The 23,350-nt window shown below is 54.1% G+C and overlaps 1 protein-coding gene and 1 pseudogene across 5 annotated transcripts in view; one reads left to right on the top strand and one right to left on the bottom strand.

Moving 5' to 3' along the window:
• Nucleotides 1-23,350, bottom strand: part of IL34 (interleukin 34) — a 59,940-nt gene that overhangs the window by 2,754 nt on the left and 33,836 nt on the right. For 3 of the 5 annotated variants that reach the window (XM_073307208.2, XM_073307210.2, XM_073307209.2), the window contains 2 exons: nt 17,981-18,119; nt 14,265-17,157 (listed from right to left, as the gene is read on the bottom strand). In XM_073307208.2, the coding sequence (XP_073163309.1) occupies nt 17,072-17,157; nt 17,981-18,119 (225 nt within the window). In that variant the 3' untranslated portion in view covers nt 14,265-17,071. Of the gene's footprint in view, nt 1-14,264; nt 17,323-17,980; nt 18,120-23,350 lie in introns of those variants that run through there. The other 2 variants (XM_073307214.2, XM_073307213.2) reach the window with 2 other exon arrangements.
• LOC144929178 (18S ribosomal RNA) lies at nt 2,846-5,057 on the top strand (annotated as a pseudogene).

Genomic DNA, 23,350 nt, shown 5'->3' with positions numbered 1-23,350 from the left:
AGGCACTCAAGGTTGCACAGCCCCTCGGTGGTCTGGATTGCACCCCAGAATGTGATAATAATGCAACCACAAGAACCCTGGCATGGCACAAGAAATTGCACTTCCAGGTAATGCAGCAGACTGTGCACAATTCTTACGTTATCTTCCACCAGACATTAGGAGACTTTCACTACACCTTTGTAAATGTCCAACTCTCACTTGTATCCAGCCTGCTAGTAGTTCAAGCTGCGGTAGATGGAAGCATGGTTCCCTTTGACTGATTCATCAATTCATCCAAAAATTACTGCAGTCCCAAGGCAAGTGGAGGCCACAGAAGAGATGCAGAACCAGCAGCAGGCAAGGGAAAAGGTGAGATACACATTACCACTGCCCAAATACGCAGGAAAGCCAGGTCTTTGCTTGGGTGCTTGTTTTCAGCGTTACCAAACTTCTACTGGTCATTCTCTGTAAATAAACCCTTCTCGTGTACACCCAGCTTCTGTGATTCTTACAAGGGGACAAAAGTGCGCTGTGGGAATTGATCCACCCCTCTCTGTTTGACCTGGGTGCACCCTGCTTAGCTTGGAGGGGTGCCACAGGTCGGTGGTGGGAAGGATATGAGCCCAAAGACCTAGGTAAGTGCTCCCAAGTGCCAGGGATGCCTCAGGTGGTTTTGGAGGTCGGGGTCTCCTTTGGAGGAAATTGGTGGTGGTGGGGGGTCAACACCTGCTCCCCTGCTCTAATTCCCTCTCAGGCTTGGCTAGGCATGGGTGGCTACTGGTAGCTTTGAAGTGGCCCTCTGTACCTCTGGTGGGAAAGATGGAGTCCCAGGGGTACCAGACCTTTCCCCCCAAGTGCCATGGATACCTCAAGTTGATTCTGTTTCAGGTGATCCAGAGAACAAATGCTACCTTATGCAGGCACTCCCTTCCTCCTTCATTCTGGCCAGTCTGGCTGGGACCTCTGACCTCACCCTGCCTGTGGAGCCAGGGGCTCAGGATGGAAGCTGAGTTATCCAGGGGTCCAGGCCTGCTTCCCCAGGTGGATCCCTGTGCTCCTGGTCATATGGGTGAGACACAGGTGTCAGCTGTGGTGGGCCGAGGGGAGACAGGGGGAAAGAAAAAAGCAGAAAGAACAATTGCAACAGGAAGAAAGAATTATAAAGAAACACTGCCTATACCTCCTGGGATTCCCAGATGTTCTCCCAACCAAGTACTAGCCAGGCCCACAAGAGTTCAGCTTCCGACATCAGACAAGACTGGGCGCATTCAGCCTGTAGGAACCTGCTTCCCTGCCTCCTTGCCAGCTTCCTTGTACTGACACACAAGCCTGCAAAAACCAAAACCAAACTAAACCAAACCAAACCCCACACGCCCTGCCAGGCTGGGAGGGGGGGATTGGCGCCCCCTTCAGTTCTTCGAATTGGCTTCTCTCATTCTCCCCAGGAGAGAATATGAAAAAATACCTCCTCCCACCCCACTGTCCAGCTGGTAATAGCTTATCTGGACAGTGGGGTGGGAGGAGGTATTTTTTCATATTCTCTGTGTATATATAAAGTCTGCTACAGTTTCCACGGCATGCATCCGATGAAGTGAGCTGTAGCTCACGAAAGCTCATGCTCAAATAAATTGGTTAGTCTCTAAGGTGCCACAAGTACTCCTTTTCTTTTTGCAAATACAGACTAACACGGCTGTTACTCTGAAACCTTTGAGTTCTGGGGCTCCCTTGGCTGGTTCATCAGTTTGGACTGGAGCCTCCCCACACCGTCAGGCCAAGTCCCGCCAGCCAACAGGTCAACTGCAGAAAAAGTAGAAAACATTTTCTAAGTCTAACTGGCCATCAGGTCGACCCCATTCTAGTCAACTGGTTGCTGTAACGGCTGGTAATATCACAGCTGTCCACAGGAGGCCACTCGAATTCTGTTTGTCACCTGTTCGAACCACACAGGCAGCTTCGTCCCCCTGCACAGCTCCACTGATGGGGCCAGGTGCCTTCCCATTAACTCCTGTGCAAAAAGTCCATGGAGACTTTGTTGACAGGGTTTTCAGCACCTGGTGAGAACAGAGCTGAGCCCAGGGGCTCAATCCCAGTGTTGTTCCTGACCTATATGAGGGCAAGGCAGATATTTAAAGGTGGGAACCAGCCCTCCGGTGCTCCTTCCAGTCGGTGCCGTTTCCCCCGGCTCGTGGTCTCTGGTGACCCTGCAGCCATCCCAGTGGCCCAGACTTGAGATCAGACAGTGGGTGACCTTGCCTGGGAGGGCCCTCCGTGCGCTGGTGCTGCTCCCAGGGTGCCAGGGCATGGGTGGGATGGGAGTCCTCTTCCTTTTCTCCTGCCAGACCCCAGGACAACTATACTGTCCTCGGGGAATGGGCACGGGTGCCCCTCGGGGAATGGATTTGGGTGCATGCCTTGGCTCCTACCCCTCGCTCTGTCTGCCCATTCCCTGGAGTGACAGGGAGGGCCCTTCATGGGCCAGCATCTCTCCCAGGGTGCCAGTGTTGAAGCAGATCAGGACCTCGAAGGCATGCATGGGCCCCATGCCAGCTAGCCATGTTGTCTCAAAAAGCCCTTGGGAAACAGGGAGAAGGGGGTCTCCATACTCCATCCTATATTCCACTGTCCTTTGCTGGTGTGACCCAGGGAACTGGAGGAAATAGGGAGAAGGGGGTCTTGATGGCTGACCCTCTCTTCTGTCATCCTACCCTGCTGTGACCCAGACCAATCATGGGGGAAATGCTATCTCTGTCAGTCCACATGTTGCTCTGCAGACCCTTTTCCTTCCTTCTGGGGAAGCCTGGTGGGGCCTGCCAGGGGTGCCCCCTGTCTTTAAGGTGGGGCCTGTACTCTCCTTCCTAAGCATTGCTACCTGGTTGTTCCTGTCAATAGCATATGGTTGGCTCAAAGATTAAGCCAGGTATGTCTAAATACACACGGCCAGTACCCTGAAACTGGGAATGGCTCATTAAATCAGTTACAGTTACTTTGGTCACTGTACCCATTACCTGGAGAACTGTGGTAATTCCAGACATGTCAATGAGCTCTGACCACAGGTGATGTGTGCATTTATCAGACCAAAACCAACCCACTCATCTGCTTTTGTGATTCTAGATAACCTTGGGCCACACACACGACCCTGTGCTGAGATGGTGCAACAATGTCTGTCCTATCAACTTTTGATGGTATTTCATGTAGCTAAGATGGTGACCACGGGTAACAGGAAATCAGGGTTCAATTCCAGAGACAGAGCCTGGGAAACAGCTACCGCATCTGAGGAAGGCAGCAGGCCTCCACATTACCCACTCTCAAGCTGGGGAGGTAGTTATTGAAAAATAGCAGTACGGGACTCTTTTGAGGCCCTGCGATTGGAATGAGTGCACTTTAAATCCTTTAACAAGACTCCACTGGAGCGTAAGTCTGGTGCCAGCAGCTGTGGTAATTCCAGCTCAAACAGGGTACATTGAAATTGCTGCAATTAAAAAGCTTGTCGTTGGATATTGGCATAGGCATCAAGTTCCTCTCTACCCAGGGGTGCTCAACACCCCCCCCCCCGAAGCCTGCCCCCACTTCACTCCTTCTTCCAAGCTCTCACCCCTGCCTGCCTCTTCCTGCCACCCCTGTGCCCCAGATCCCACCCTCACTCCACCTCTACCCCCATGGCCCCATCTCTTCCCAGCCCTGCTCTGCCCCTTCCCTGCCTCTTCCCTCCCCCGAGAGCACCCCATTCCAGCTCCTCCCCCTCCCTCCCAGAGCCTCCTGCATGCCGCTGAACAGCTGTTCCACAGCATGGAGGAGCTGGGAGGGAGGGGGAGGAGTTGATCAGCAGGGCCGCTAGCGGGCGGCACGGGCAGGGGGAAGCTTGGCTGCTCGTGGGTGCTAAGCCCTGGAGCATCCACAGGGTCAGCATGTATGGATCTTGGGCTCAACCTTGCAGTCTGCAGTGAGGCGAGCTTCTGCTTCTGCCAGCCCCTGCCTCTCAGTGCTCCCTCGATACTCTTACCTGAGTGTCCTGGGGGTCTGAGGCATTTACTTTGAAATAATTACAGTGTTCAGAGCAAGCCAGTAGCCAGAATACCCCAGCTAGGGATAACGGAGCAGGACTTCAGTTCTATTGTGCTAGGTTTTGGATTGGGGCCATAATTAAGGGAGATGGCCAGGGGCAATCATCTTGTGTCAATGGAGGTGAAATGCTTGGACCAGCACAACACAAACCAAAGAGAAAACATTTGCCAAGAATATTTTAAATAATCAAGAACAAAAGTCGGAGGACAAAGATGTTAAAATACCACTGTAGTTTCACCTATAAATGATTCTGAATGGCAATCCAGTGGCATTATTCCAATGACCTACCGGGCAGCTTATGGGAAGCCAGAGTCTTTGGGTTCTGGGGAAAGGATGATTGCAAAGCTGAAACTTAAAGTAAATGATCAAAGGGCACCACGAGGAGTGCAGCCTACAGCCTAATTTGATTCATCACAGGAAACCTCCCCGAATCCAGAGCTGGAAAGGATTGTCAGATTAATAGCTCTTTCTTGTTCCCGCAGGTGCTGGTGGATGGTTGTTGTTAGTTGGTGGAGTGACTTGTCTGGTTAATTCGGATAATGAACGAGACTCTGGCATGCTAACCAGTTCTGCAGTCTCTGAGCAGCCAGCTTCCAACTTCTGAGTGGGACAAGTGGGGTTCAGCCACCCAAGGCTGAGCAATATCAGGTCTGGGATACCCTTAGCTGTCCCAGGTTGCATGCGCACTACAGAGGCTAGTCTAGGCTGTGTCTACCCTAGGCTGAAAGGTGTAGGTAACTTACTGAACTCCGTTCATGCTGGGGATTGCAATTATTCCCCATGAATGAGGCATTCCTGGTAGGTGCAGATCATAAGCTAGCGTTACGTCCCTGCTCGCTGTACACACCACTCGTCACTGCTACTGACTGAACCGTTTAGTAAGGTCCTTGGATCGGCCCTGCTGGGCTTGGTCAATGGCCCTGGCGGAGCGCTGAGAAGACGGTCGAACTTGACTATCTAGAGGAAGTAAAAGTCATTAAAATGTTTCCACAGGTGAAGCTGCAGCAGGATGATTCATGGGGCTGCATGTGCCAGCTCAGCCCCCGCCCCCGCCAGCCCCACAGCCGTGATGGAGCTACACTGAAAGCCTTGGACGCCTCTCCATGTGCACGGTGGGGTGCCAGGCACGGGGATGTGCGGGCAGCCCCCTCCATGGTTGTCCTGTCCCCCCCATCCCCATGCCTGGGGGGGAAGAGTGAGGCTATTCAAGGGGGTTTCTTCCATCAGTGCTGGTCCACCACAGGGTCACCTTAATGCCTTCCTCCATGCATGTATCTGAGCTGCCCCCTGAGTGACACTGTGCTTCTGTCTGTTCCTGTTGCCTGGACCATCCTCCCCAACTGCATGATGCTTCGGCAAGCGTGAGTGCTTGGACCAGGATGAGAGGGGGTTGGCAGGCATCTGACCATGGGTCAGGAACACTCAATGCAGGTAGAAGCCATAATGGTGCATAGGAGTTGGTTGTGAGGTGGCCCTGTCCCATGTCTGCCTCCCAGGCAAGCTGGGAAAAAAGGGAAACCCTGGATCCCTTGGAGATGGTGAGGCGATGGCAGTGGTTCATGAGAGCACCTTCTGGGATAATGCCCGCCCCCCAGGAACACAGCTCACAGGTGCTGTTATCCACTCCATGTTCCATCCATCATACCCACCTCACTGAAGGTGGACCATGATGGATGGTGGTGGGGGACACCCCAGAGGGATGAGAACTGTTTCCCTCACCCAGATCCCTCTTGCTGTCCATGAGCGTGATGGCCCAGTGAGGTGGTGGTTCAAAGATTTGCATTGTCTGAGGCAGCCTGGGGACACCCATGGGGGATGCCAAGCAGGGACTACCAGAGCCTGCCACATTTAAATTTAGAGTCCAGGATCTCATGAACTACCTATTCCTGATGCCCTGTACCTGTACCAGTGAAGGAGGTGGCTGGGTCCTGTGCAGGAAAGGATTTTCTGGGTAGAGTTTAAAAAGTGAGATGCGAAACACTGGCTGAATCTTCAGAGGGCTGAGTAGATGGAATTCTAAAGCAACAGGATTAACCTGTTACAGGATCTTAAAAGGACCAAGGAACCAGAAGTCCAGCTTGTGAGAGGGTCTGTCTGTGTGGAGATGATCCATGGACAACCATACTTTTACTCCACTGCGTAGGTGAGGCGTTGCTGTTGATGCTGGTCTGAATACTGCTTATAGTCTGCTCTTGCCTTTTCCAGGTGCTCCTTCACTTCTTCTTGAGCCCAATAAATCTACTGTACTAGGTCTGAGGTGGCTGGGTGTCACAGAGTCCCTGGGCGATGCCCTGGAACTGCTCCCCATGAAGCCAGACAGGACTCTGGGGAAGTCTCCTTTCTGTGAGCAGACTGTCTTCAGGACACACAGCTCACACAGCTTCCACCTTCCTGGGTCTGACCTCAGAGCATTCAGCATCCTCTGCCCCTCCGTGCGCTTCCCCCAGCGAGTCCGCTCAGGCGGGGCTCCTGGGGAAGCCAGAGGGTCCTGCACCCCAACTCCGCAGTCAGACGTGACTCTCAGCCAGCCAGTAAAACAGAAGGTTTATTAGACGACAGGAACATGGTCTAACACAGAGCTTGCAGGTGCAGAGAACAGGACCCTCAGCTGGGTCCATTTTGGGGGGCAGTGAGCCAGATAACCCCCTCTGTACTTCACTCTATGTCCCCAGCCAGCCTCAAACTGAAACTCCCTCCAGCCCCTCCTCCTCTGGGCTTTGTCCCTGTCCCGGGCCAGGAGGTCACCTGATTCCTTTGTTCTCCAACCCTTTAGCTCCCACCTTGCAGGGGGGAAGGGCCCAGGCCATCAGTTGCCAGGAAACAGGGTGTCGGCCATTCTCTGTGTCCAGACCCCTGCACGCACCTGCCCTCTAGGGCTCTGCAACGATCATACACCCTTACCCCACCACCTAGATACTTAAGAACTGCATAGGAGAAACTGAGGCACCCCCACATTATTCAGAGGAAACATTAAGAACAGTCCCACTTCGTCACATCTCTCCCCCCTTTGAGATCGAACTGAGCGGGATCACTTTAGCCAGTGACCTGGGGAAGTTCGAAGCCACCAACGTTCCCATGGATGCCCCAGCATCTCTCCCATTCCTTGGTAGGAGTTACACCAGGCCTTTCCAGTTTCACGCCCTCTCTTAGGTTGGGGGTGGTCGATAGCACTCGCAGGCCGCATGTGGGAAGGTTTATGCGGCCCGTGCCCTTTGGCCACCCCCAAAACCCTAGGGGGTCAAACTGGGATTGGGTCTTCTCCCCAACAAGCTGGCCAAACACAGCCACTTGGTTATAGGACTGTTTAACTTTCTTAACAGCTTTCGCTTCATCTGAGACCTTCTCAAAGCTATCCACACTGGATCTTTCAACAGGAAAGTCAGCGGATCCATTCACAACAGAAAATTTCTGGCTGTTAGGAACTGAAACTTTCTTGATTAAATCACTTTCACACCCTTCAGTTGCAGTAAACTGCTTGCAAAGACTCCATGAGGATTCCTTTCCCCAGGGCTTTTCTATGCAACAATTCACCCCTCACAGAAATTCTGCTCTTACCCTCTTCACCTAGGGCTTGCTCTAGAGGAACACTTTCCTGAGCAACAACAGACTCTTTCTGGGTCTCCCTTACATCCAGAATCACCTCTGGCCCATCCAGCAGATTCCTACATAATCCCCTTTCAGGCAAACTTACAGACTTCCTAGATAAAAGTTTGGAAGCATTCTCCTTCCCTTTGCCACACACAAGTTCAGGAATCTTTTCTTTCTTGCCACAGGTGTCCACACCCTCAGTAGGTAACACAATCACATCACCTTCATGTTCTCCTTGTGCCCTGGCTAGGATCTCACCCTGATTAGACGGAGTTGCTACACCCTTTCCAACAACACACTAGTAAATACAAGCACCAGAATTGTCTGGTCTCTGGGATTTTACATAGACGCTAACTGGATGCGATCTAGTTACAGGGCCATTCTCCCGAGCAGACACAAACTTAGGACCCTTCCCTTCCTGGGCTTTAGTTGAACCCAGAACCAACTCTGAGACAACTGCACTATTCTCAACCGTCACAGGCTGAAAGGCCCCTTCTGTCTGCTCCACGGACAAAGAAGAGCCGGACACACTTTCTCCTTTACCAGGCACACAGCTTGGGATCTCCTTCCCCTTGTCCCAGCACACAAGGCTGGTCACAGACAACTGCTTGGAGATCAGGGTAGCTCCCTCCAGAGGCAAGTCAATACCCCTGACAGACACAGACACATTTCCTTCCCTGTCACACTTCTCCACCAGCTAACAGGTAAGGTCCAGGAACACTCTCCTCGCCTTCCCACCCTGCTGACTAGACAAAGCCATCAGCTCACAAGGCTGCCTAGGCTCATCCAAACTTCCCTTACCAAGCACCTTGCCACTCCCCACAGATCCCCTGCCCTGCCTGTGTCTCCCCCCACTCAGCTCCCACTGTGCTCAGCGCTGCCCTTGCTGTCCTAGTGGGGTTAGGCAGCGAGCTCCCTGCTTTCCTCACTGCATCAGAGCCAGTGTGAGCCCCCTCTCCGGTCTGCAAGGGGGGCGGGGAGCCCCAGGGGTCTGGTTACAGGCAGGCAGGTAGCCTGAACCTAGCCGCTCCTCCCCCCTGCCAGCCAGGTCATCTGCATTTTCACTGACCATTTCGCTCTCCACTGATGGGTTCCCTGGATTCAAATGCAAACCCTCGGCAGTTACAGGAGCAGGGCCTGGATCCTGTCCCAAAGAGACAGTCACCCCACAACGGGGTCTCGCAGCTGGTATCCTGGAGCACCCCAACGGCCAGCCAGCCCGACCCCTCCTGTGTCTGCACAGGGATCTGGGCCATAGGGAAGGCGAGGGGCTTCGTCCCTGGGACCCTCACCCAGCTCACACAGCCCCTCAGCATCTGAGGCTGCACCACCCAGGGCCTGACAACAGTTCTCTCTGTCCTGAGAACAGTTCTCTCTGTCTCTCTCGCCACCCCAGGAATGTCTCCCCATTGACCATCACCTTCTGCTCCCACTGGGGGTCCGAGGGGCCTGGCCCCAGGAGACTCCACACAGACCTATAGGTTGGGGTCAGGAGTGGGAGCCTGTCCACCTCCCCACCCATCTGGCTGACGGAGTCTGTGGCCTTGGGACCCAGCAAGGGAGCTAGACACCGGGGCTTTTCCGCAGGGTCCCCCTGGTTCAAATCTCCAGCCTGCTCAAAGGCAGTGAGGTGACATCCACACACCCCCATCCTTAACCTGGGGCAGCAATTTAGTCTCGAGGTTCCCTGTGGAACTGGCCCCCCGGGGTCTGTCCCCACTCACCCCAGGGAGGTCCCCTAGGCCTCTCCACCCCACCACCGCCAGTTCATGCCGCTTCTGCTTCTGCAGCTCTTTCTCGGGCTCTCGCTGTCTCTCACAGTCCTCTTGCTCTCTTGGACTCAGCTCCAATCCCGTCCGTCTCCGATCCCCCGATGGGGAACCCGATCCTGAAAACCCCCATCTGGTCGGGAGCAGGAGTCTTGGGGATGCCTGGCTACCACTCCAGCTGCTCCCAGATCCTGCTATAGCCCCATTTGGGGTCAGGAATCTGTTCCTTAGAGCGGTCATCCTCCTCCAGCTGCACGGTAACTGTGCTTTGGTGAACTTTCCAATGCTCAACCCTCTCTTTCTGCACAGGGACAGGTTTCAGAGTAACAGCCGTGTTAGTCTGTATTCGCAAAAAGAAAAGGAGTACTTGTGGCACCTTAGAGACTAACCAATTTATTTGAGCATAAGCTTTCATGAGCTACAGCTCACTTCATCGGATGCATACCGTGGAAACTGCAGCAGACTTTATATACACACAGAGAATATGAAACAATACCTCCTCCCAGCCCACTGTCCTGCTGGTAATAGCTTATCTAAAGTGATCATCAGGTTGGGCCATTTCCAGCACTGGAAATGTGTTGTGTTGTGCTGGAAATGGCCCAACCTGATGATCACTTTAGATAAGCTATTACCAGCAGGACAGTGGGGTGGGAGGAGGTATTGGTTCATATTCTCTGTGTATATATAAAGTCTGCTGCAGTTTCCACAGTATGCATCCGATGAAGTGAGCTGTAGCTCACGGAAGCTCATGCTCAAATAAATTGGTTAGTCTCTAAGGTGCCACAAGTACTCCTTTTCTTTCTGCACAGGGTTACAGTGTCCTTCTTAAGGAGACGGTGACAGGCCATCACTCCGCTCTTCCCAAGTTGTTGTGGACTTACAGGCCTGTGTGCTCTTAGCTCCCCACGGTTTCCAGGGAGAACCCCTAGTGTACCAGCCCTTCTCGAGGTCACCACCTCTTTGCCAGGGTCGAGCTGCAGACTCCTCCACCCCTGGGACCGCTTGCTGCAATCCCCCAGGGGACCCTGTTACTGCAAAAGTCCTTCTCTTCCCAGGGCCAAGCCACAGGCTCCTCCGCCCCTGAGACTGCTCACCACAGTCCACAGGGGGACCCCATCCTTCTCGCTGGTCACACACTCCCAGGGGTTAACCGCCCCCTGAAACAGTCTCTTTTTGAATCTTCAGCACGCCTGGTCCTCGTCAATCCCCCTTTGTTTTACTGCTCCCCAGTCACTTACTGCAGGAAGTGCCATCCACGGGGTGCAGTAGATCCCACCGCTGTCACCAGTTGTCACGGAGTCCCTGGGCGATGCTCTGGAACTGCTCCCCATGAAGCCAGGCAGGACTCTGGGGAAGTCTCCTCTCTGGGAGCAGCCTGTCTCCAGGGCACACAGCTCACACAGCTTCCACCTTCCTGGGTCTGACCTCAGAGCATTCAGCATCCTCTGCCCCTCCGTGCGCTTCCCATAACGAGTCCGCTCAGGTGGGCTCCTGGGGAAGCCAGAGGGTCCTGCACCCCAACTCCGCAGTCAGACGTGACTCTCAGCCAGCCAGTAAAACAGAAGGTTTATTAGACAACAGGAACATGGTCTAAAACAGAGCTTGCAGGTGCAGAGAACAGGACCCTCAGCTGGGTCCATTTTGGGGGGCAGTGAGCCAGGCAACCCCGTCTGCACTTCACTCCATGTCTCCAGCCAGCCTGAAACTGAAACTCCCTCCAGCCCCTCCTCCTCTGGGCTTTGTCCCTGTCCCGGGCCAGGAGGTCACCTGATTCCTTTTTTCTCCAACTCTTTAGCTCTCACCTTGCAGGGGGGAAGGGCCAGGCCATCAGTTGCCAGGAAACAGGGTGTTGGCCATTCTCTGTGTCCAGACCCCTGCACGCACCTGCCCTCTAGGGCTCTGCAACAATCATACACCCTTATCTCACCACCTAGATACTTAAGAACTGCATAGGGGAAACTGAGGCACCCCCCCCACTATTCAGAGGAAACATTAAGAACAGACCCACTTCGTCACACCGGGTTGGGAGACAATGCAGATAGTTGCAGGTGGAATCTGGGGTGGTCCCCATAATTGGAAAAAAGGGACTTTGACCCATAGATGTATGGTCTGCATTGTTGCAGGCAAATTCTGCATAAAGGAAAAGTGAGGACTCCCAGCAGCACAGGGCCTCCCGCCAACACCAGGCATGAGCTGAGACCCCCAATCAGAGATTATGTGCTCCAGAAGGCCACGGAGGCAGACTACATGGCTGGGACATCTCTTTAGTGGAGCCTTTTACCCAGGGGTGAAAGTAACTTAAAGGACTTACCAGCACACTGGAGTCCTGAGCAGGGGGCGTGGCCTCAACCGGAAGAGGCGGGGCCTTTAAATACTCGGGCCCTTTAAATCAAGATTTAAAGGCCCCAGGGCTCCGGCTCTGGCTGGGAGCCCCAGGGCCTTTAAATCACCCCCGGCGCTACCAGCTGCAGAGACAGCTGGGAGCCCCGGGGTGATTTAAAGGGCCCCAGGCTCCGGCTGCCACTACCGCAGCGGAGCTCCGGGCCCTTTAAATCACCACCGGAGCCCTGCCACCACTACCCCGGGGCTCCAGCAGCAGGGCTCGGGGGGCTGCGGCTGCAGTGGGGAGCCCCGGGGGCTGCGGCCGCTGTGGGGAGCCCCGGGGGCGCTTAAAGCCTCCCCCCGCCCCCAATCCCCACTGCCAGAGCCCCAGGGTAGCGGTGGCAGGGCTCCAGCCAAGCTTTAAAGGGCCCAGGGCTCCCTGCAGTGGTCGGGGAAGCCGGTCCGGTCTGGCACAGCGTACTGGCTCTTGCTGGTATGCCGTACTGGACTGAACCGGCTTACTTTCACCTCTGCTTTTACCTCCAGTTAAATGATTCCCAGTTAACTTGAAGCCAGTTAACTGTCAAGGCCAGTCTGGATGCTGCCCAAATATTTGTTCCAAGCTACAAACATGTAGCTTGCTCATAGGTGCCAACTCCATGGGTGCTCTGGGGTTGGAGCACCCAGGGGAAAAATTGGTGGGTGCTCTGCACCCACCAGCAGCTCCCTTCCCCCCCTGTCACTGCTCACCTCTGCGTCCGCCTCTTCCCCTGAGTGCACCGCGTGCCCGCTTTTTCCCCCTAGCTCCCAGCGCTTGCAGCGCGAAACACCTGTTTTGCACAGCAAGCGCTGGGAGGGAGGGGAGAGGAGGGGAAATGTGGCGCACTCGGGGAAGAGGGGGGGCTGGGGCGCAGATTTGGGGAAGGGGTCCAATAGGGGCAGGGAGGGGGCAGAGTTGGGGTAGGGACTTTGGGGAAGGGGTTGGAATGGGGGCGGGGCAGGGACGGGGAAAGGGTGGAGTCAGGGCAGGGCCAGGGGGGCGCGAGCTCCCACCAGCGCTGGGGAAAGTTGGCACCTATGCTTGTGCTGGATGGATCCCCACAGTGAACCACAAACGTTCCTTAGTTGGAAGAAATATCTGGGGTGTGCGCACAGACTTGCCTTCACCAAGGTGCAAACTGCTTTGAGTTAATTGGGAATCAATTAAATCTGTTAAAATCTCAAGCGTCCATAAGGACATCCCAGCCCTGCCCTGCCCTGCCCTGCTTTCACTTGGGGCATGTCTAGACTACAAACTTATGTCGGTCCACGTGCAGCCACCACAGTAATTACTGGTTTTTCATGTCTACACTACCCTCCTGTCAGTGGTGTGTGCCCTCACCAGGAGCTTCCACTGACTGAAGAGGGGCAGTGTGGGGGCTGAGAGTCTGAGCCTCCTGGGAGCCCAGCTACAGCCAGGACTCTCAGCTCCCCAGCTCCCTGCTGGGAGCTCAGCTATCGCCAGGGCTCTCAGCTCCGCACGGAGCTCCCCCCGCAGGAGCTGGGCTGCTGCCCCCCATGGAGCTTGGCTCCCTGCTCCTCACGGGGCTCCCAAATCCCTGCTGTGAGTCCGGCTGCTGCCCGCTTGGAGCGTGGAGCCTGGGGGCAGCCAGGCTCCTAGCAGGGAGTGGGGAGCCCGGGTGGCAGCCTAGCTTGGAGCCAGGAGCCTAGGGGCAGCAGGGCTCCCAGCAGAGAGCCTGGGCAACAGCCCAGCTCAGAGCAGGGATCCCTGGCTGGGAGAAGGGAGCCAGAAACCCAAGGGACAGCCGATTTCTGTCTGGAACACCCCACCCCCCCGCCTGCCCCAGGGTGACAGCCTAAGTTGTGAGTGCGGTGCGAGGTTCACAGCAGGGAGCCAACCAGCCTTTCTTGTCAAGTGACAAGAATGACAGCCAACAGCGGATGTAAGTGACAGCAGCGTCTGCTCGGACACTGCGTCACCCTGACTACGCCGACGTAAGTCCACGCCTCTCCTGGAGAAACAGTTATTATGTTGGTGTAGCAGGGAACTTGCATGGGCGGGAGCAAGGCTGGAATGTGGACACAGACATAATTAGGTCGATGTAAGCTGCCTTACGTCGACCGAACTTTGTACCGTAGACCAGACTTTAGCCCCGCTTTGTTCCCTCCTCCCCACCTGCTCTTCCATGTGTAACTTACATCCACTATACACCTGGCTTCTGAACTTGGCCCGGGGCTCTATATAAGAGCGGACTCAGGAATTATTTGCCATGTAACCTATTAGTCCTCTGTTTGTGCGTCTCAACCTCCACCACCTGGGACCTGCCTCCCCGTTTGCATTACGGAGTAACAGGGAGGTTGTGACCCCATGACGCCTGTGTGAGACTCCGCTGGGGGTCACAACCCAGGGAGAGATCACTGAGGTAATAAACACTGGCCGCCGAATCATGCTAAATGGTCATTCCAGGGTGGCCCAATGGTCTGGGTGGCAGCTTATCATGTAAGAGACATGAGTGGAATTCCCTGCTTTGCCACAGACTCCTGGTGTGACCTTGGGTCAGTGCTTTAGTCTCCCTGTGCTGTAGTTCCCCGTTGCCCTGCCCGGTGAGGGGAGGGGTGGATACATTACAGATTGACAGGTTTCAGAGTAGCAGCCGTGTTAGTCTGTATTCGCAAAAAGAAAAGGACTTGTGGCACCTTAGAGACTAACATTTATTTGAGCATAAGCTTTTGTGAGCTACAGCTCACTTCATCGGATGCATACTGATTGACAGGTGCTCTGATTCTCCAGCCGCGGAGGCCGTCTCGCACTTCAGCTAGATTCAGACAAGGCCATTTCAGCTCCAGCCACGCTCCCGAACCATTTATTGCTATGCAATTCTTTGGCAACGGGCTGCATCTTACTCTTTATGTTCAATAACAACTTGGGAAATTCCCCCGCCCAGCCCCATCCCTTGTTGAATCTGCTTCTCCATGAGCAACGTGAGTGGCAGTGTGGCGCCCTGATGAGCCTGGAGTTGTGGGAAACAAGTCCCTGGATTTGGGAGAGAGACGAGACATCAAGGCGTCAAGTTTCACTCCTGACTAGTGTGGGGTGACCCACCCTTTGGGGGCCCGATGGAGATGCCTTAAAGAGATCAGGGTGTGGTCAGCCCTTTCTGAACATCTGGCCCTTCAAAGGGGCTTCAATTGGGCACCTAAAAGTTGAGGTGTCTTGTTAACATGCAGGCCCTGGACTCTCCACGTGAGCCACAGCACCTGCTACCAGTCTGTACCACGGCTGTCATCTCACTTCCCGGCCACCACACCTGGACAGACGGCCCCTCTACACTAAAGCCAACGACCATATGGAGGGAGGCAGCTGCAACTTCGGTTCAAACCCAATTCCTGTTTGTGCGGGTCAAATGCTCCCTCCAGGTCTGTGAGACATGCTCAGCCCTCGGGCCATCTGAGGAGTCAGCGCTTTCCAGGGAACCAGTTACAGGGCAGCCAACAGCACGGAACGGTAGTCGTGGTTCAGCAGTGGTAATCTGCCATTTGCCACCTTCACGAGCCAGGCTAACCCCGGGGACCAATGTTCCCATCAGACGCAAAGCTTCTATGGCCAACTCCCTGTATGCTGCTCCCTCTTGTCGTGCATCAGTGTTGCAAACCCTCTCTCTTTCCTCTCTGGCTTGACTTAGCAGGCAAACTTTGACATCATTCTCCACCAGCGGTGCCTGCAACAAAAGCCGCAGTATAGGGAGGACTTGGGCATTTCTATGACGGTGTCCTCTAGCCATGCTCAAGGTGGAGTTAGACAGCACAGAGCGCAAAGCGCCCCGTGCCATTTACACGGCAGCTTCCACTGTTGCTCCAGTTGGTGGAGAATTACAGCTACAAAGTTGGCTGGAGCAGACACAGCCCAGTCCTCCCGCATCTACAGATTTCCCTTTGAAAAGCACTTCAGCTTCTGGACGCAAAACAGCTCTGTGTGATGGGGGAGGGTCAGGACAGCCCTTGCTGCTTAGCCTGCCCGGAAACCATTCAGCCCCAGCACATGGCCTGGGCAGCATGAGAGACATGGCCAACGAGTCTCCCAGCAGGCGGGAGGGAGGACACATGACATCCAAGGAGTTCCCTGATCCCATGAATCATGAGACTTTAAATTCGACACATTTAGAGTTGGGTTCGCTTGCTCTTTATTGCATTTATTGGCATTGGAGCCTGTAGGGGACACATTTACAAGCTCAGCTGTGACCAGGAGAGCTAGAGACCAGCTTTTTTGGTTAATGCAAGCTGACAAGGTGCATTTATATGGTGATTCCAGGGCTTGGGGCTTTAAAGAAAACATGTCGTAAGATATGTGACCAAACCACACGAGTTGGCAGCACTGAAAACAGGAGCAGAGAACGTCTTCTAAAAGGGCAGGGAGACACGGGTCAAAGGGAGATACATGTCTCCGGGTGCCCTAGCCCTAGGCTGGAGCCAGCAAAAGAACAGACAAGGCAGCCCAAGGGCCTGGTCATGAGCTCTAAGGTGCTGGGTGACAATGGTGGCAGGCATTTTAGAACTAGGATTAGATCAGTGGGCACGTATTGCAGGTGCACGGCTCCATCATCCATCAGCTCGCTCAGGAGAGGAACCGCAACACAGCAAGCTCTAGGCAGAGTCTGAGGGCAGATTGCTGTTGGCACTCTCAGCTCCTCTGGCTCCGCAGGCCTGGCCCTGCATTCACATGCACCAGCGCTGGGGTGGGATGGAAAGTGTCCCCGTAGGTGGCTCCCTCGTACACGGGGTCCAAAGCCCCTTGTCCCACTCGCTCCGTGGCCCGATGCTCCTTTCCTCTTTGGTCCCCGGGTGAGGCCAGGCCGAGCGGGGATGTTCCAGCTACAGCAGCTTTGTGTTATTCAGGGGTTGGAACGTCCCTGCCGCAAAGCTGCCAACCCAGTCACAGCAGTCTCCAGGGAGCACCCTCCAGCGGCTCTTCTCTGCAGGGGCTGCGGTGTACCAGCTGTGCGTCCTGACTCAGGCATGCGTTGAGGCCAACACGCCCCAGGCCAGGTTACATAGTGAATCACGCGCTCTCTCTCTCTCTCTCTGACAACCCTTGTGAGAAAATCCCTTGCTGAGGCAGGCGTGAATGAGCCGCAAGTCTCCATTGCTGCTGCAGAGCTGGCCCTCGGGTCTCTATTCTGGTGGGGAGCAACACATAGCCGCACCCTCAGAGCGACACAAATGCAGCCTGTTCATGGCAGGAGAAGCCACCACCTTCCCCGGATTCCCCGTGCCAGAAAGATTTCCTGAGCTTATCCCCCGGCTCTGGTAGAGAAAATCCACTCCTCTGCACTCCCCTTCCTCTGTCTTTGCTCTCATTCTTCCCTGGGAGAGCAAGGCAAAGCTCCCACTGCTGGGCACCTTGGAAGATGCTTCGTAGGGTGCTGGCTTCCGCTGGGCCCTGGGGAGATGGCAGGCACAACACAACACAGAAGCTGGGATTGTGGGGCACAAGCAGACAGGCAGCGTGACAACAGAGATCACATGCCGAGGCAGCGCAGAGGGCACGGAGAGAGGGAGGAAATGGCCACGGTCCCTTCCTGATCATAGGCAGAATCCTATTTACCTGAGGCAGGAGAGAGCCGAGGCGTCCGTCACTAATGCAGCCAACAGGTCGGCTGAGTGGCCCTCCATCCAGCCACCCAGAATGCCTGAGCTAGACCCATTTTCCACACGTCTGTGTGCCCAGCTCACGGGACAGGGAACATGCTGGATGGGCAGCTGTCACAGCATGCAAAGGGCCCTCTGTACCCTGCAGATCTGCTCTCCCAGTGCATTCACAGCCTCTCTGCTGATCTGCACTGCCCATGGCCAGGGGTGCCAGAACAGGGGCGCCAGGGGCCATGGCCCCCCGTCTTTTACTGGCCGTAAGGGTGAGCAATGAGGGGAGGGGTGGAGATGAGCGAGAAGGGGGTGTGGATTCCAGGAGAAGGGGTGGTGCAAGGGCGGGGCCTCCGGGAGAAAGGGTGGTGCAGGGCGGAGCTTTAGGGGCAGCATGGCATTGGGGGTGGGGCCACGGTTCAGGCACCTGTGGCCCCCCACTTTTAGGGCGTTTCCACTGACCTTGCCCATCGCCTGGGAGCAACGCCAGAGTGATCCGCAGGCTGGGATTTCCCTACCGGAGCATGGACGGCTCACCTCCCCCAGACAGCCCCCTTCGTGAGCTGGGAGCTGCCTTGGCTCATTCCTCCCTCCATGCTTCCCTGGAAAGGGTCTCTACTCACATGATTCGCTGTACAGCAGCCACATGACCTTGACGCAGTTATCCAGCAGGGCTTTGGGGGGCACGGCCTTCTGGCTGCTCCCTGCGTCGCCAGTGAGAACCTGCTCTACCACGCCCTGAACATTTGCGTCCACATTCCCCTGCAGAAACAACACGCACGCAGGGGAGTGACTGGCTTGCTCCCAAGACCCCTTCCCCTGCCCGCCGCCTGGCGCGCCACACCCCCCCTCCCTTGCGGGCCTGAGCTGCACAGCTCCCAGACCTAGAGCGGGATTTAAAGGTGGGATGTTGGACGGAGTCACCCAGCTCCATCTTGTTAGCACCTCCCCCAGCTCTAGTCAAGGCAGGGCAATGGCACTTTACCATGCGCTAAACCGAGCTGAAGCCTAGACTCGAGTGTACGGTGTTAACCCGAGTCCGCACTGGTGCTAAGTGGGGTTTCCAAACCACTCAGGACGCGGCTACATGTGAAAGTTTTTCCGGAATGAGGCAGGGTGATTGCTCCTGCAGGGCGACTTCATGTGCGGGCAGGCCCGTAGGCTGGCTCGACCGAGCTAACGCCGCTGAGAACAGCGCTGGCGGGCTAGATCCCACCCCCGGGACGACTCCGTCCACTCCCCTCCACACCAGGAAGGCATCAGGCCCCGTGCCGTTCTGCTCTGTCGAATGGCGTCCTCCAAATGGCGTGACCTCACCAGCCCTGTGTGGGCGAGCTCACGCCGTGTGGAGACCCCATTTCGTTTCTGTACGTTGCCTACGGAGGTGCCGCCCAGCTACACACGTGACTGAAAAGGTCAGACCGTCCGAGCCTAGCAGCTGTCTACACACAAGTTTGGCACAGGCAACAGAGGACAACCCCCAGTGCGGCTGCAGCGGTAGGTTCACCAGTGTCTACACCAGATAGATTATTCCTGTTTGGAGAGGGGGGCCAGACTGGGACAAGGTACCTACCCCATGGCTTACACTGGTATACCGACACCAGTCAAACACTGCCCCCCTGGCCACACACACAGCCGACACACTTATACTGAGACCAACGCTGTGTAGACCAGGCCCTAATCTAGTCCCAGCCTGAAAGAGCAACAGAGAACCACCAAAGCTCCAGCCGTGAACCGACGCTTTCAGACAGACTTCGGGGTCTTGACTACACAAACCAGCAGCGCTGCTTCAGCTCTCCACCCAGTCTCCTTGTCCTTCCAAAGTCACCTCCCGCTCAGTCGGACGTCCGCAGAGACATTTAGAAACCACCCGAACAACAGGCCTGGAGCTTTCATCACAATCCTCAGCTGCTAAAACAAACACCCACACAGACAGACTGGCCAGAATAGCAGAACTTCAGATCAGGCTGACCAAATTTTTCCACCACATTTGAAGTTGGAGGGAGGGGAAAGTGATTCTTAGCTTGTTTCAACTCCTTGTTTTCAGCTTCTTTTTGTTCACATGTACATGTTTGCTAGCTTTGCGCAGGTGTCGAGCATTTTTCTACCACTTTAGAAGTGACTGGATACATGATTCCTGAATTACAATTCTGAGTGTTCCCTCACTTCCTATCTGCTTCCCACGCACAGATGTAAGGACAATAATACCCCTTCAGTTTAGGGCTAAGAGCTGCCACGCCAGTTCTCATCCAAGGCCTCCTACAGAACCAGAAAACACCAGATATGAGATTGATGATACTAAGACAAGAAAACCCACTCAGGAACCCTAGTACCCTCTTGATCCTTCTCCATAGACACATAATAAAGGGAACATGTCAGCTAATAGGTCTCGCCTTAGAAGTCATCTTGAAAGTGACGCTAAGCTCAGTGATTGTGGAGCCCCTGGGCCTGTCGGAGTTTTCTAGTTTAGGCATTTGGGTGAGCTCACATCCTAGTTTACCCTGGCCTAACTTCGGTCTCTGTTCCTAACCTAGACAATCCTGAAGAGAGGGAACCATGAATCCACCACTGGATGGTAGAGTCTGAAACAGACCAGGACTGTGTAGTAGGAAAACAGCAGCTAAATGGTGCCCAGCAAGAGGGTGCGGGGGAGAATTCTCCCCTGCCACGCAGGAAACGCAAGAGGAAAGCCCAGGGCAGCCGAAGGCACGCACCCACACTGCAATTTAGCCAGGTTCCTTGCTTCTGAAATGGGCTGTGGGATCTTTAATCAGCACCTCCATTTCCCCTCTCCCAATGGTCAGCACCTGGCCCCTGAGCATAGGCTGAGGCACTGGTTCAAGACCGACGTAAAGGGGAGGCTGCCAAAGGGGATCTGACAGGAGGACAGCTCAGGGGCGGTGGCACCAATTACTGGTGCTGCTAGGACTTGTGGGTGAAGCACCGTTTCTCTTTGAAAGTCAGTTATGGCGGAGGGTCAGGCCCCTGAACAACAGGCATTACCCGAATGCAAAGACAATGCTTGTATCTTCGTCAGTCAGGTCCACCAGGGTCCTGCAGCAGGATTGTACAGAGACAGGACACTAAAAAAATGTCATTCTCAGCAGCTGAGAATCAAACTGAGCCTCCGATGTCGCAGGGGACAGTACTGCCACAGAAGAACCAATGCTGCAGCCGTGAAGAGTTTCTTTCACTTGCGGTTTGATGTTTCGCTCACATGAGTCACCATCATCTAGAAATGTCAAAGATGACCTGCCAAAACCCCAAACAAGACGGGCTTTCTGCCCTTCTTTGGTTCCGGCTGATGGATAAAGGAGCGCTGGCAATGAACATTTTCCTTTTAAAAAGTGGGTTTTTTCCTTTCTTCTTTACATTAAAAATTCAGTGTCTCTCACTGAAAACCGGAGCACAGTTTGGGCAGAAATTTTCATGACAATTACATGAATTTTTGTTTGTTTTTTAATTGGGTCAAAATTTCAAGGCACATGTGTCAGAATTTTATCATCTTTTTAGCTGGTCAGACAACAGGGCAAAATATTCACTATAACTTTCACCAGGAAGGTCACCCTTTTGTGTCCATGTGTGAAACGTTGATGAAAAATGTCACTGAAATTGCATATTTTAAATGATTTTGACCAGCTGCGTGTGACCCCCAAGGTCATGCCAAGGCCCCCACAACTCACATGAATGCTGACAGATACCTAACTGGGCTCAGTCTGGCTCACCTGCGCATTAGTATTGTTAAAAGAGGTATTAAAATGTGCTTAGTGTTTAGACTTTATTGAATGCTTGTGAATTGATGTCTGCATTAATCTCCCGTATAGCATCTGTAGCCCATATTATAAGGTAATATCTGAGCAGTTGCATTGTGAGCCTCTGTGACTGCGTAAATCACCAGACAGGAGAGAGACATTAACTAGCGTGAAAACATGTCTGTTGGAGACCGCGTATGTCCTGCACCACATGGAAGGTCCATCCCAAACTATAGTGGAACATCAAAGAGGACAAAAAGACTTTGTTGATTGCTCTCCCCTCTCAACACAACGAAGAGGAGACTTGCAAGTGAATTCCTCCTAACCTTTGAGTTTGCAATTTCAGGGGGGTAAAAGAGGGGGAGGTAAACAAGGAGGAACTGGGGACAAGGATTACTAAGCAGAAGCAAAAGATCCCCAGTGCTTGGCTTGGGTTAGCCCTGAAGGACAGATACAGCTTGCTTATCATATAGACCTTTTATTACTTTTTGAAACTTAAGTTTGGAACTCATTTGTGTGCATATAGGTTTACCTGCTTTAACCTGTAAATAATTTATTTCCTTTTTTCCTGTATAATAAATCTCTAGATAGTTTATTATAGGATTGGCTACAAGCATTGTCTTTGGTGTGAGATCTAAAGAGCAACTGACCTGGCAAAGTAACCTGAATATTGCTGTGATCTTTGGTGTAAGGGACCATCTATCACAAAAGATAAGTTTACCTGGGTGGCAAGACAGATCGGTGTACCCAAGGGGACGGTCTGTGACTCTAGGGGTACGGTGTTAGAATGCCTGAGGAGTTTACACTAGCTCACTCAAGCAGTGGAGTGAACAGCCAGCCCCATAAATCATTCAGCGCCCAACCCCTTCAGAGTAGGGCTGGAAGAGCTGCCCGTTCTTATTGGAGGCCTTCACAGGACACCCCAGCTGACATTCCTAGCACTCCTATGGTAAGAACACAAGAAATGAACAAACCATAGTGACCGACCCACTCCTGGCATTCCTGGAGAGAGCGGCGAGGGAGAGCATGAGACACCCTGTCTGCACTTTCAGATCACCTCTAAGGGGATGGCCTGGGCCTGCTTTTCTGGCCATCAATGGCACTGGGCATCAGGCACTAGCTGTAGTGTTTGCAGGTCCCCTCTCCCATCTCGGTGAGGCCCTTCACCCATCACTGGGTGACAGAACCAGGCCAGGCGGGGAAGTCAGCAGAGACATAACCCAGAGGGTGCGTTGGTGGTCCAGTGGCTAAATTTGTAGCTCCCATACCTGAGACACGTGTTTGATTTGCCCTCCATTCGTCCCTGGAGTTGCCCCTCATAGAATCATAGAATATCAGGGTTGGAAGGGACCTCAGGAGGTCATCTAGTCCAACCCCCTGCTCAAAGCAGGACCAATCCCCAACTAAATCATCCCAGCCAGGGCTTTGTCAAGCCTGACCTTAAAAACTTCTAAGGAAGGAGATTCTACCACCTCCCTAGGTAACGCATTCCAGTGTTTCACCATCTTCCTAGTGAAAAAGTTTTTCCTAATATCCAACCTAAACCTCCCCCACTGCAACTTGAGACCATTACTCCTTGTCCTGTCCTCTTCTACCACTGAGAATAGTCTAGAACCATCCTGTCTGGAACTACCTCTTAGGTAGTTGAAAGCAGCTATCAAATCCCCCCTCATTCTTCTCTTCTGCAGACTAAACAATCCCAGTTCCCTCAGCCTCTCCTCATAAGTCATGTGTTCCAGTCCCCTAATCATTTTTGTTGCCCTTCGCTGGACTCTCTCCAATTTATCCACATCCTTCTTGTAGTGTGGGGCCCAAAACTGGACACTCGATCTGCTGGCTATGCCCCTACTTATACATCCCAAAATGCCATTGGCCTTCTTGGCAACAAGGGCACACTGCTGACTCATATCCAGCTTCTCGTCCACTGTCACCCCTAGGTCCTTTTCCGCAGAACTGCTGCCGAGCCATTCGGTCCCTAGTCTGTAGCTGTGCATTGGGTTCTTCCGTCCTAAGGGCAGGACTCTGCACTTGTCCTTATTGAACCTCATCAGATTTCTTTTGGCCCAACCCTCCAATTTGTCTAGCCCCTCCGGCCTGGGAGCGTCCTCCTGACTGCTCGGTGGGGGCTGATGGCGGGGTGTCCTGCCCCCCCCGGTGTACCGATTCCCCCTAAGCTGGGGTGATGGGACGGGGGAATCTGTGGGCGCTGCTGCCTCTCTGGGGCTGGGGCTGCTGGCGGCT

Source organism: Lepidochelys kempii, chromosome 12, assembly GCF_965140285.1.
Source record: "Lepidochelys kempii isolate rLepKem1 chromosome 12, rLepKem1.hap1, whole genome shotgun sequence".
NCBI lineage: Eukaryota > Metazoa > Chordata > Testudines > Cheloniidae > Lepidochelys > Lepidochelys kempii.
The sequence above is the reverse complement of the archived record's forward strand: the minus strand, read 5'-3'. Positions and strand labels throughout refer to the sequence as shown.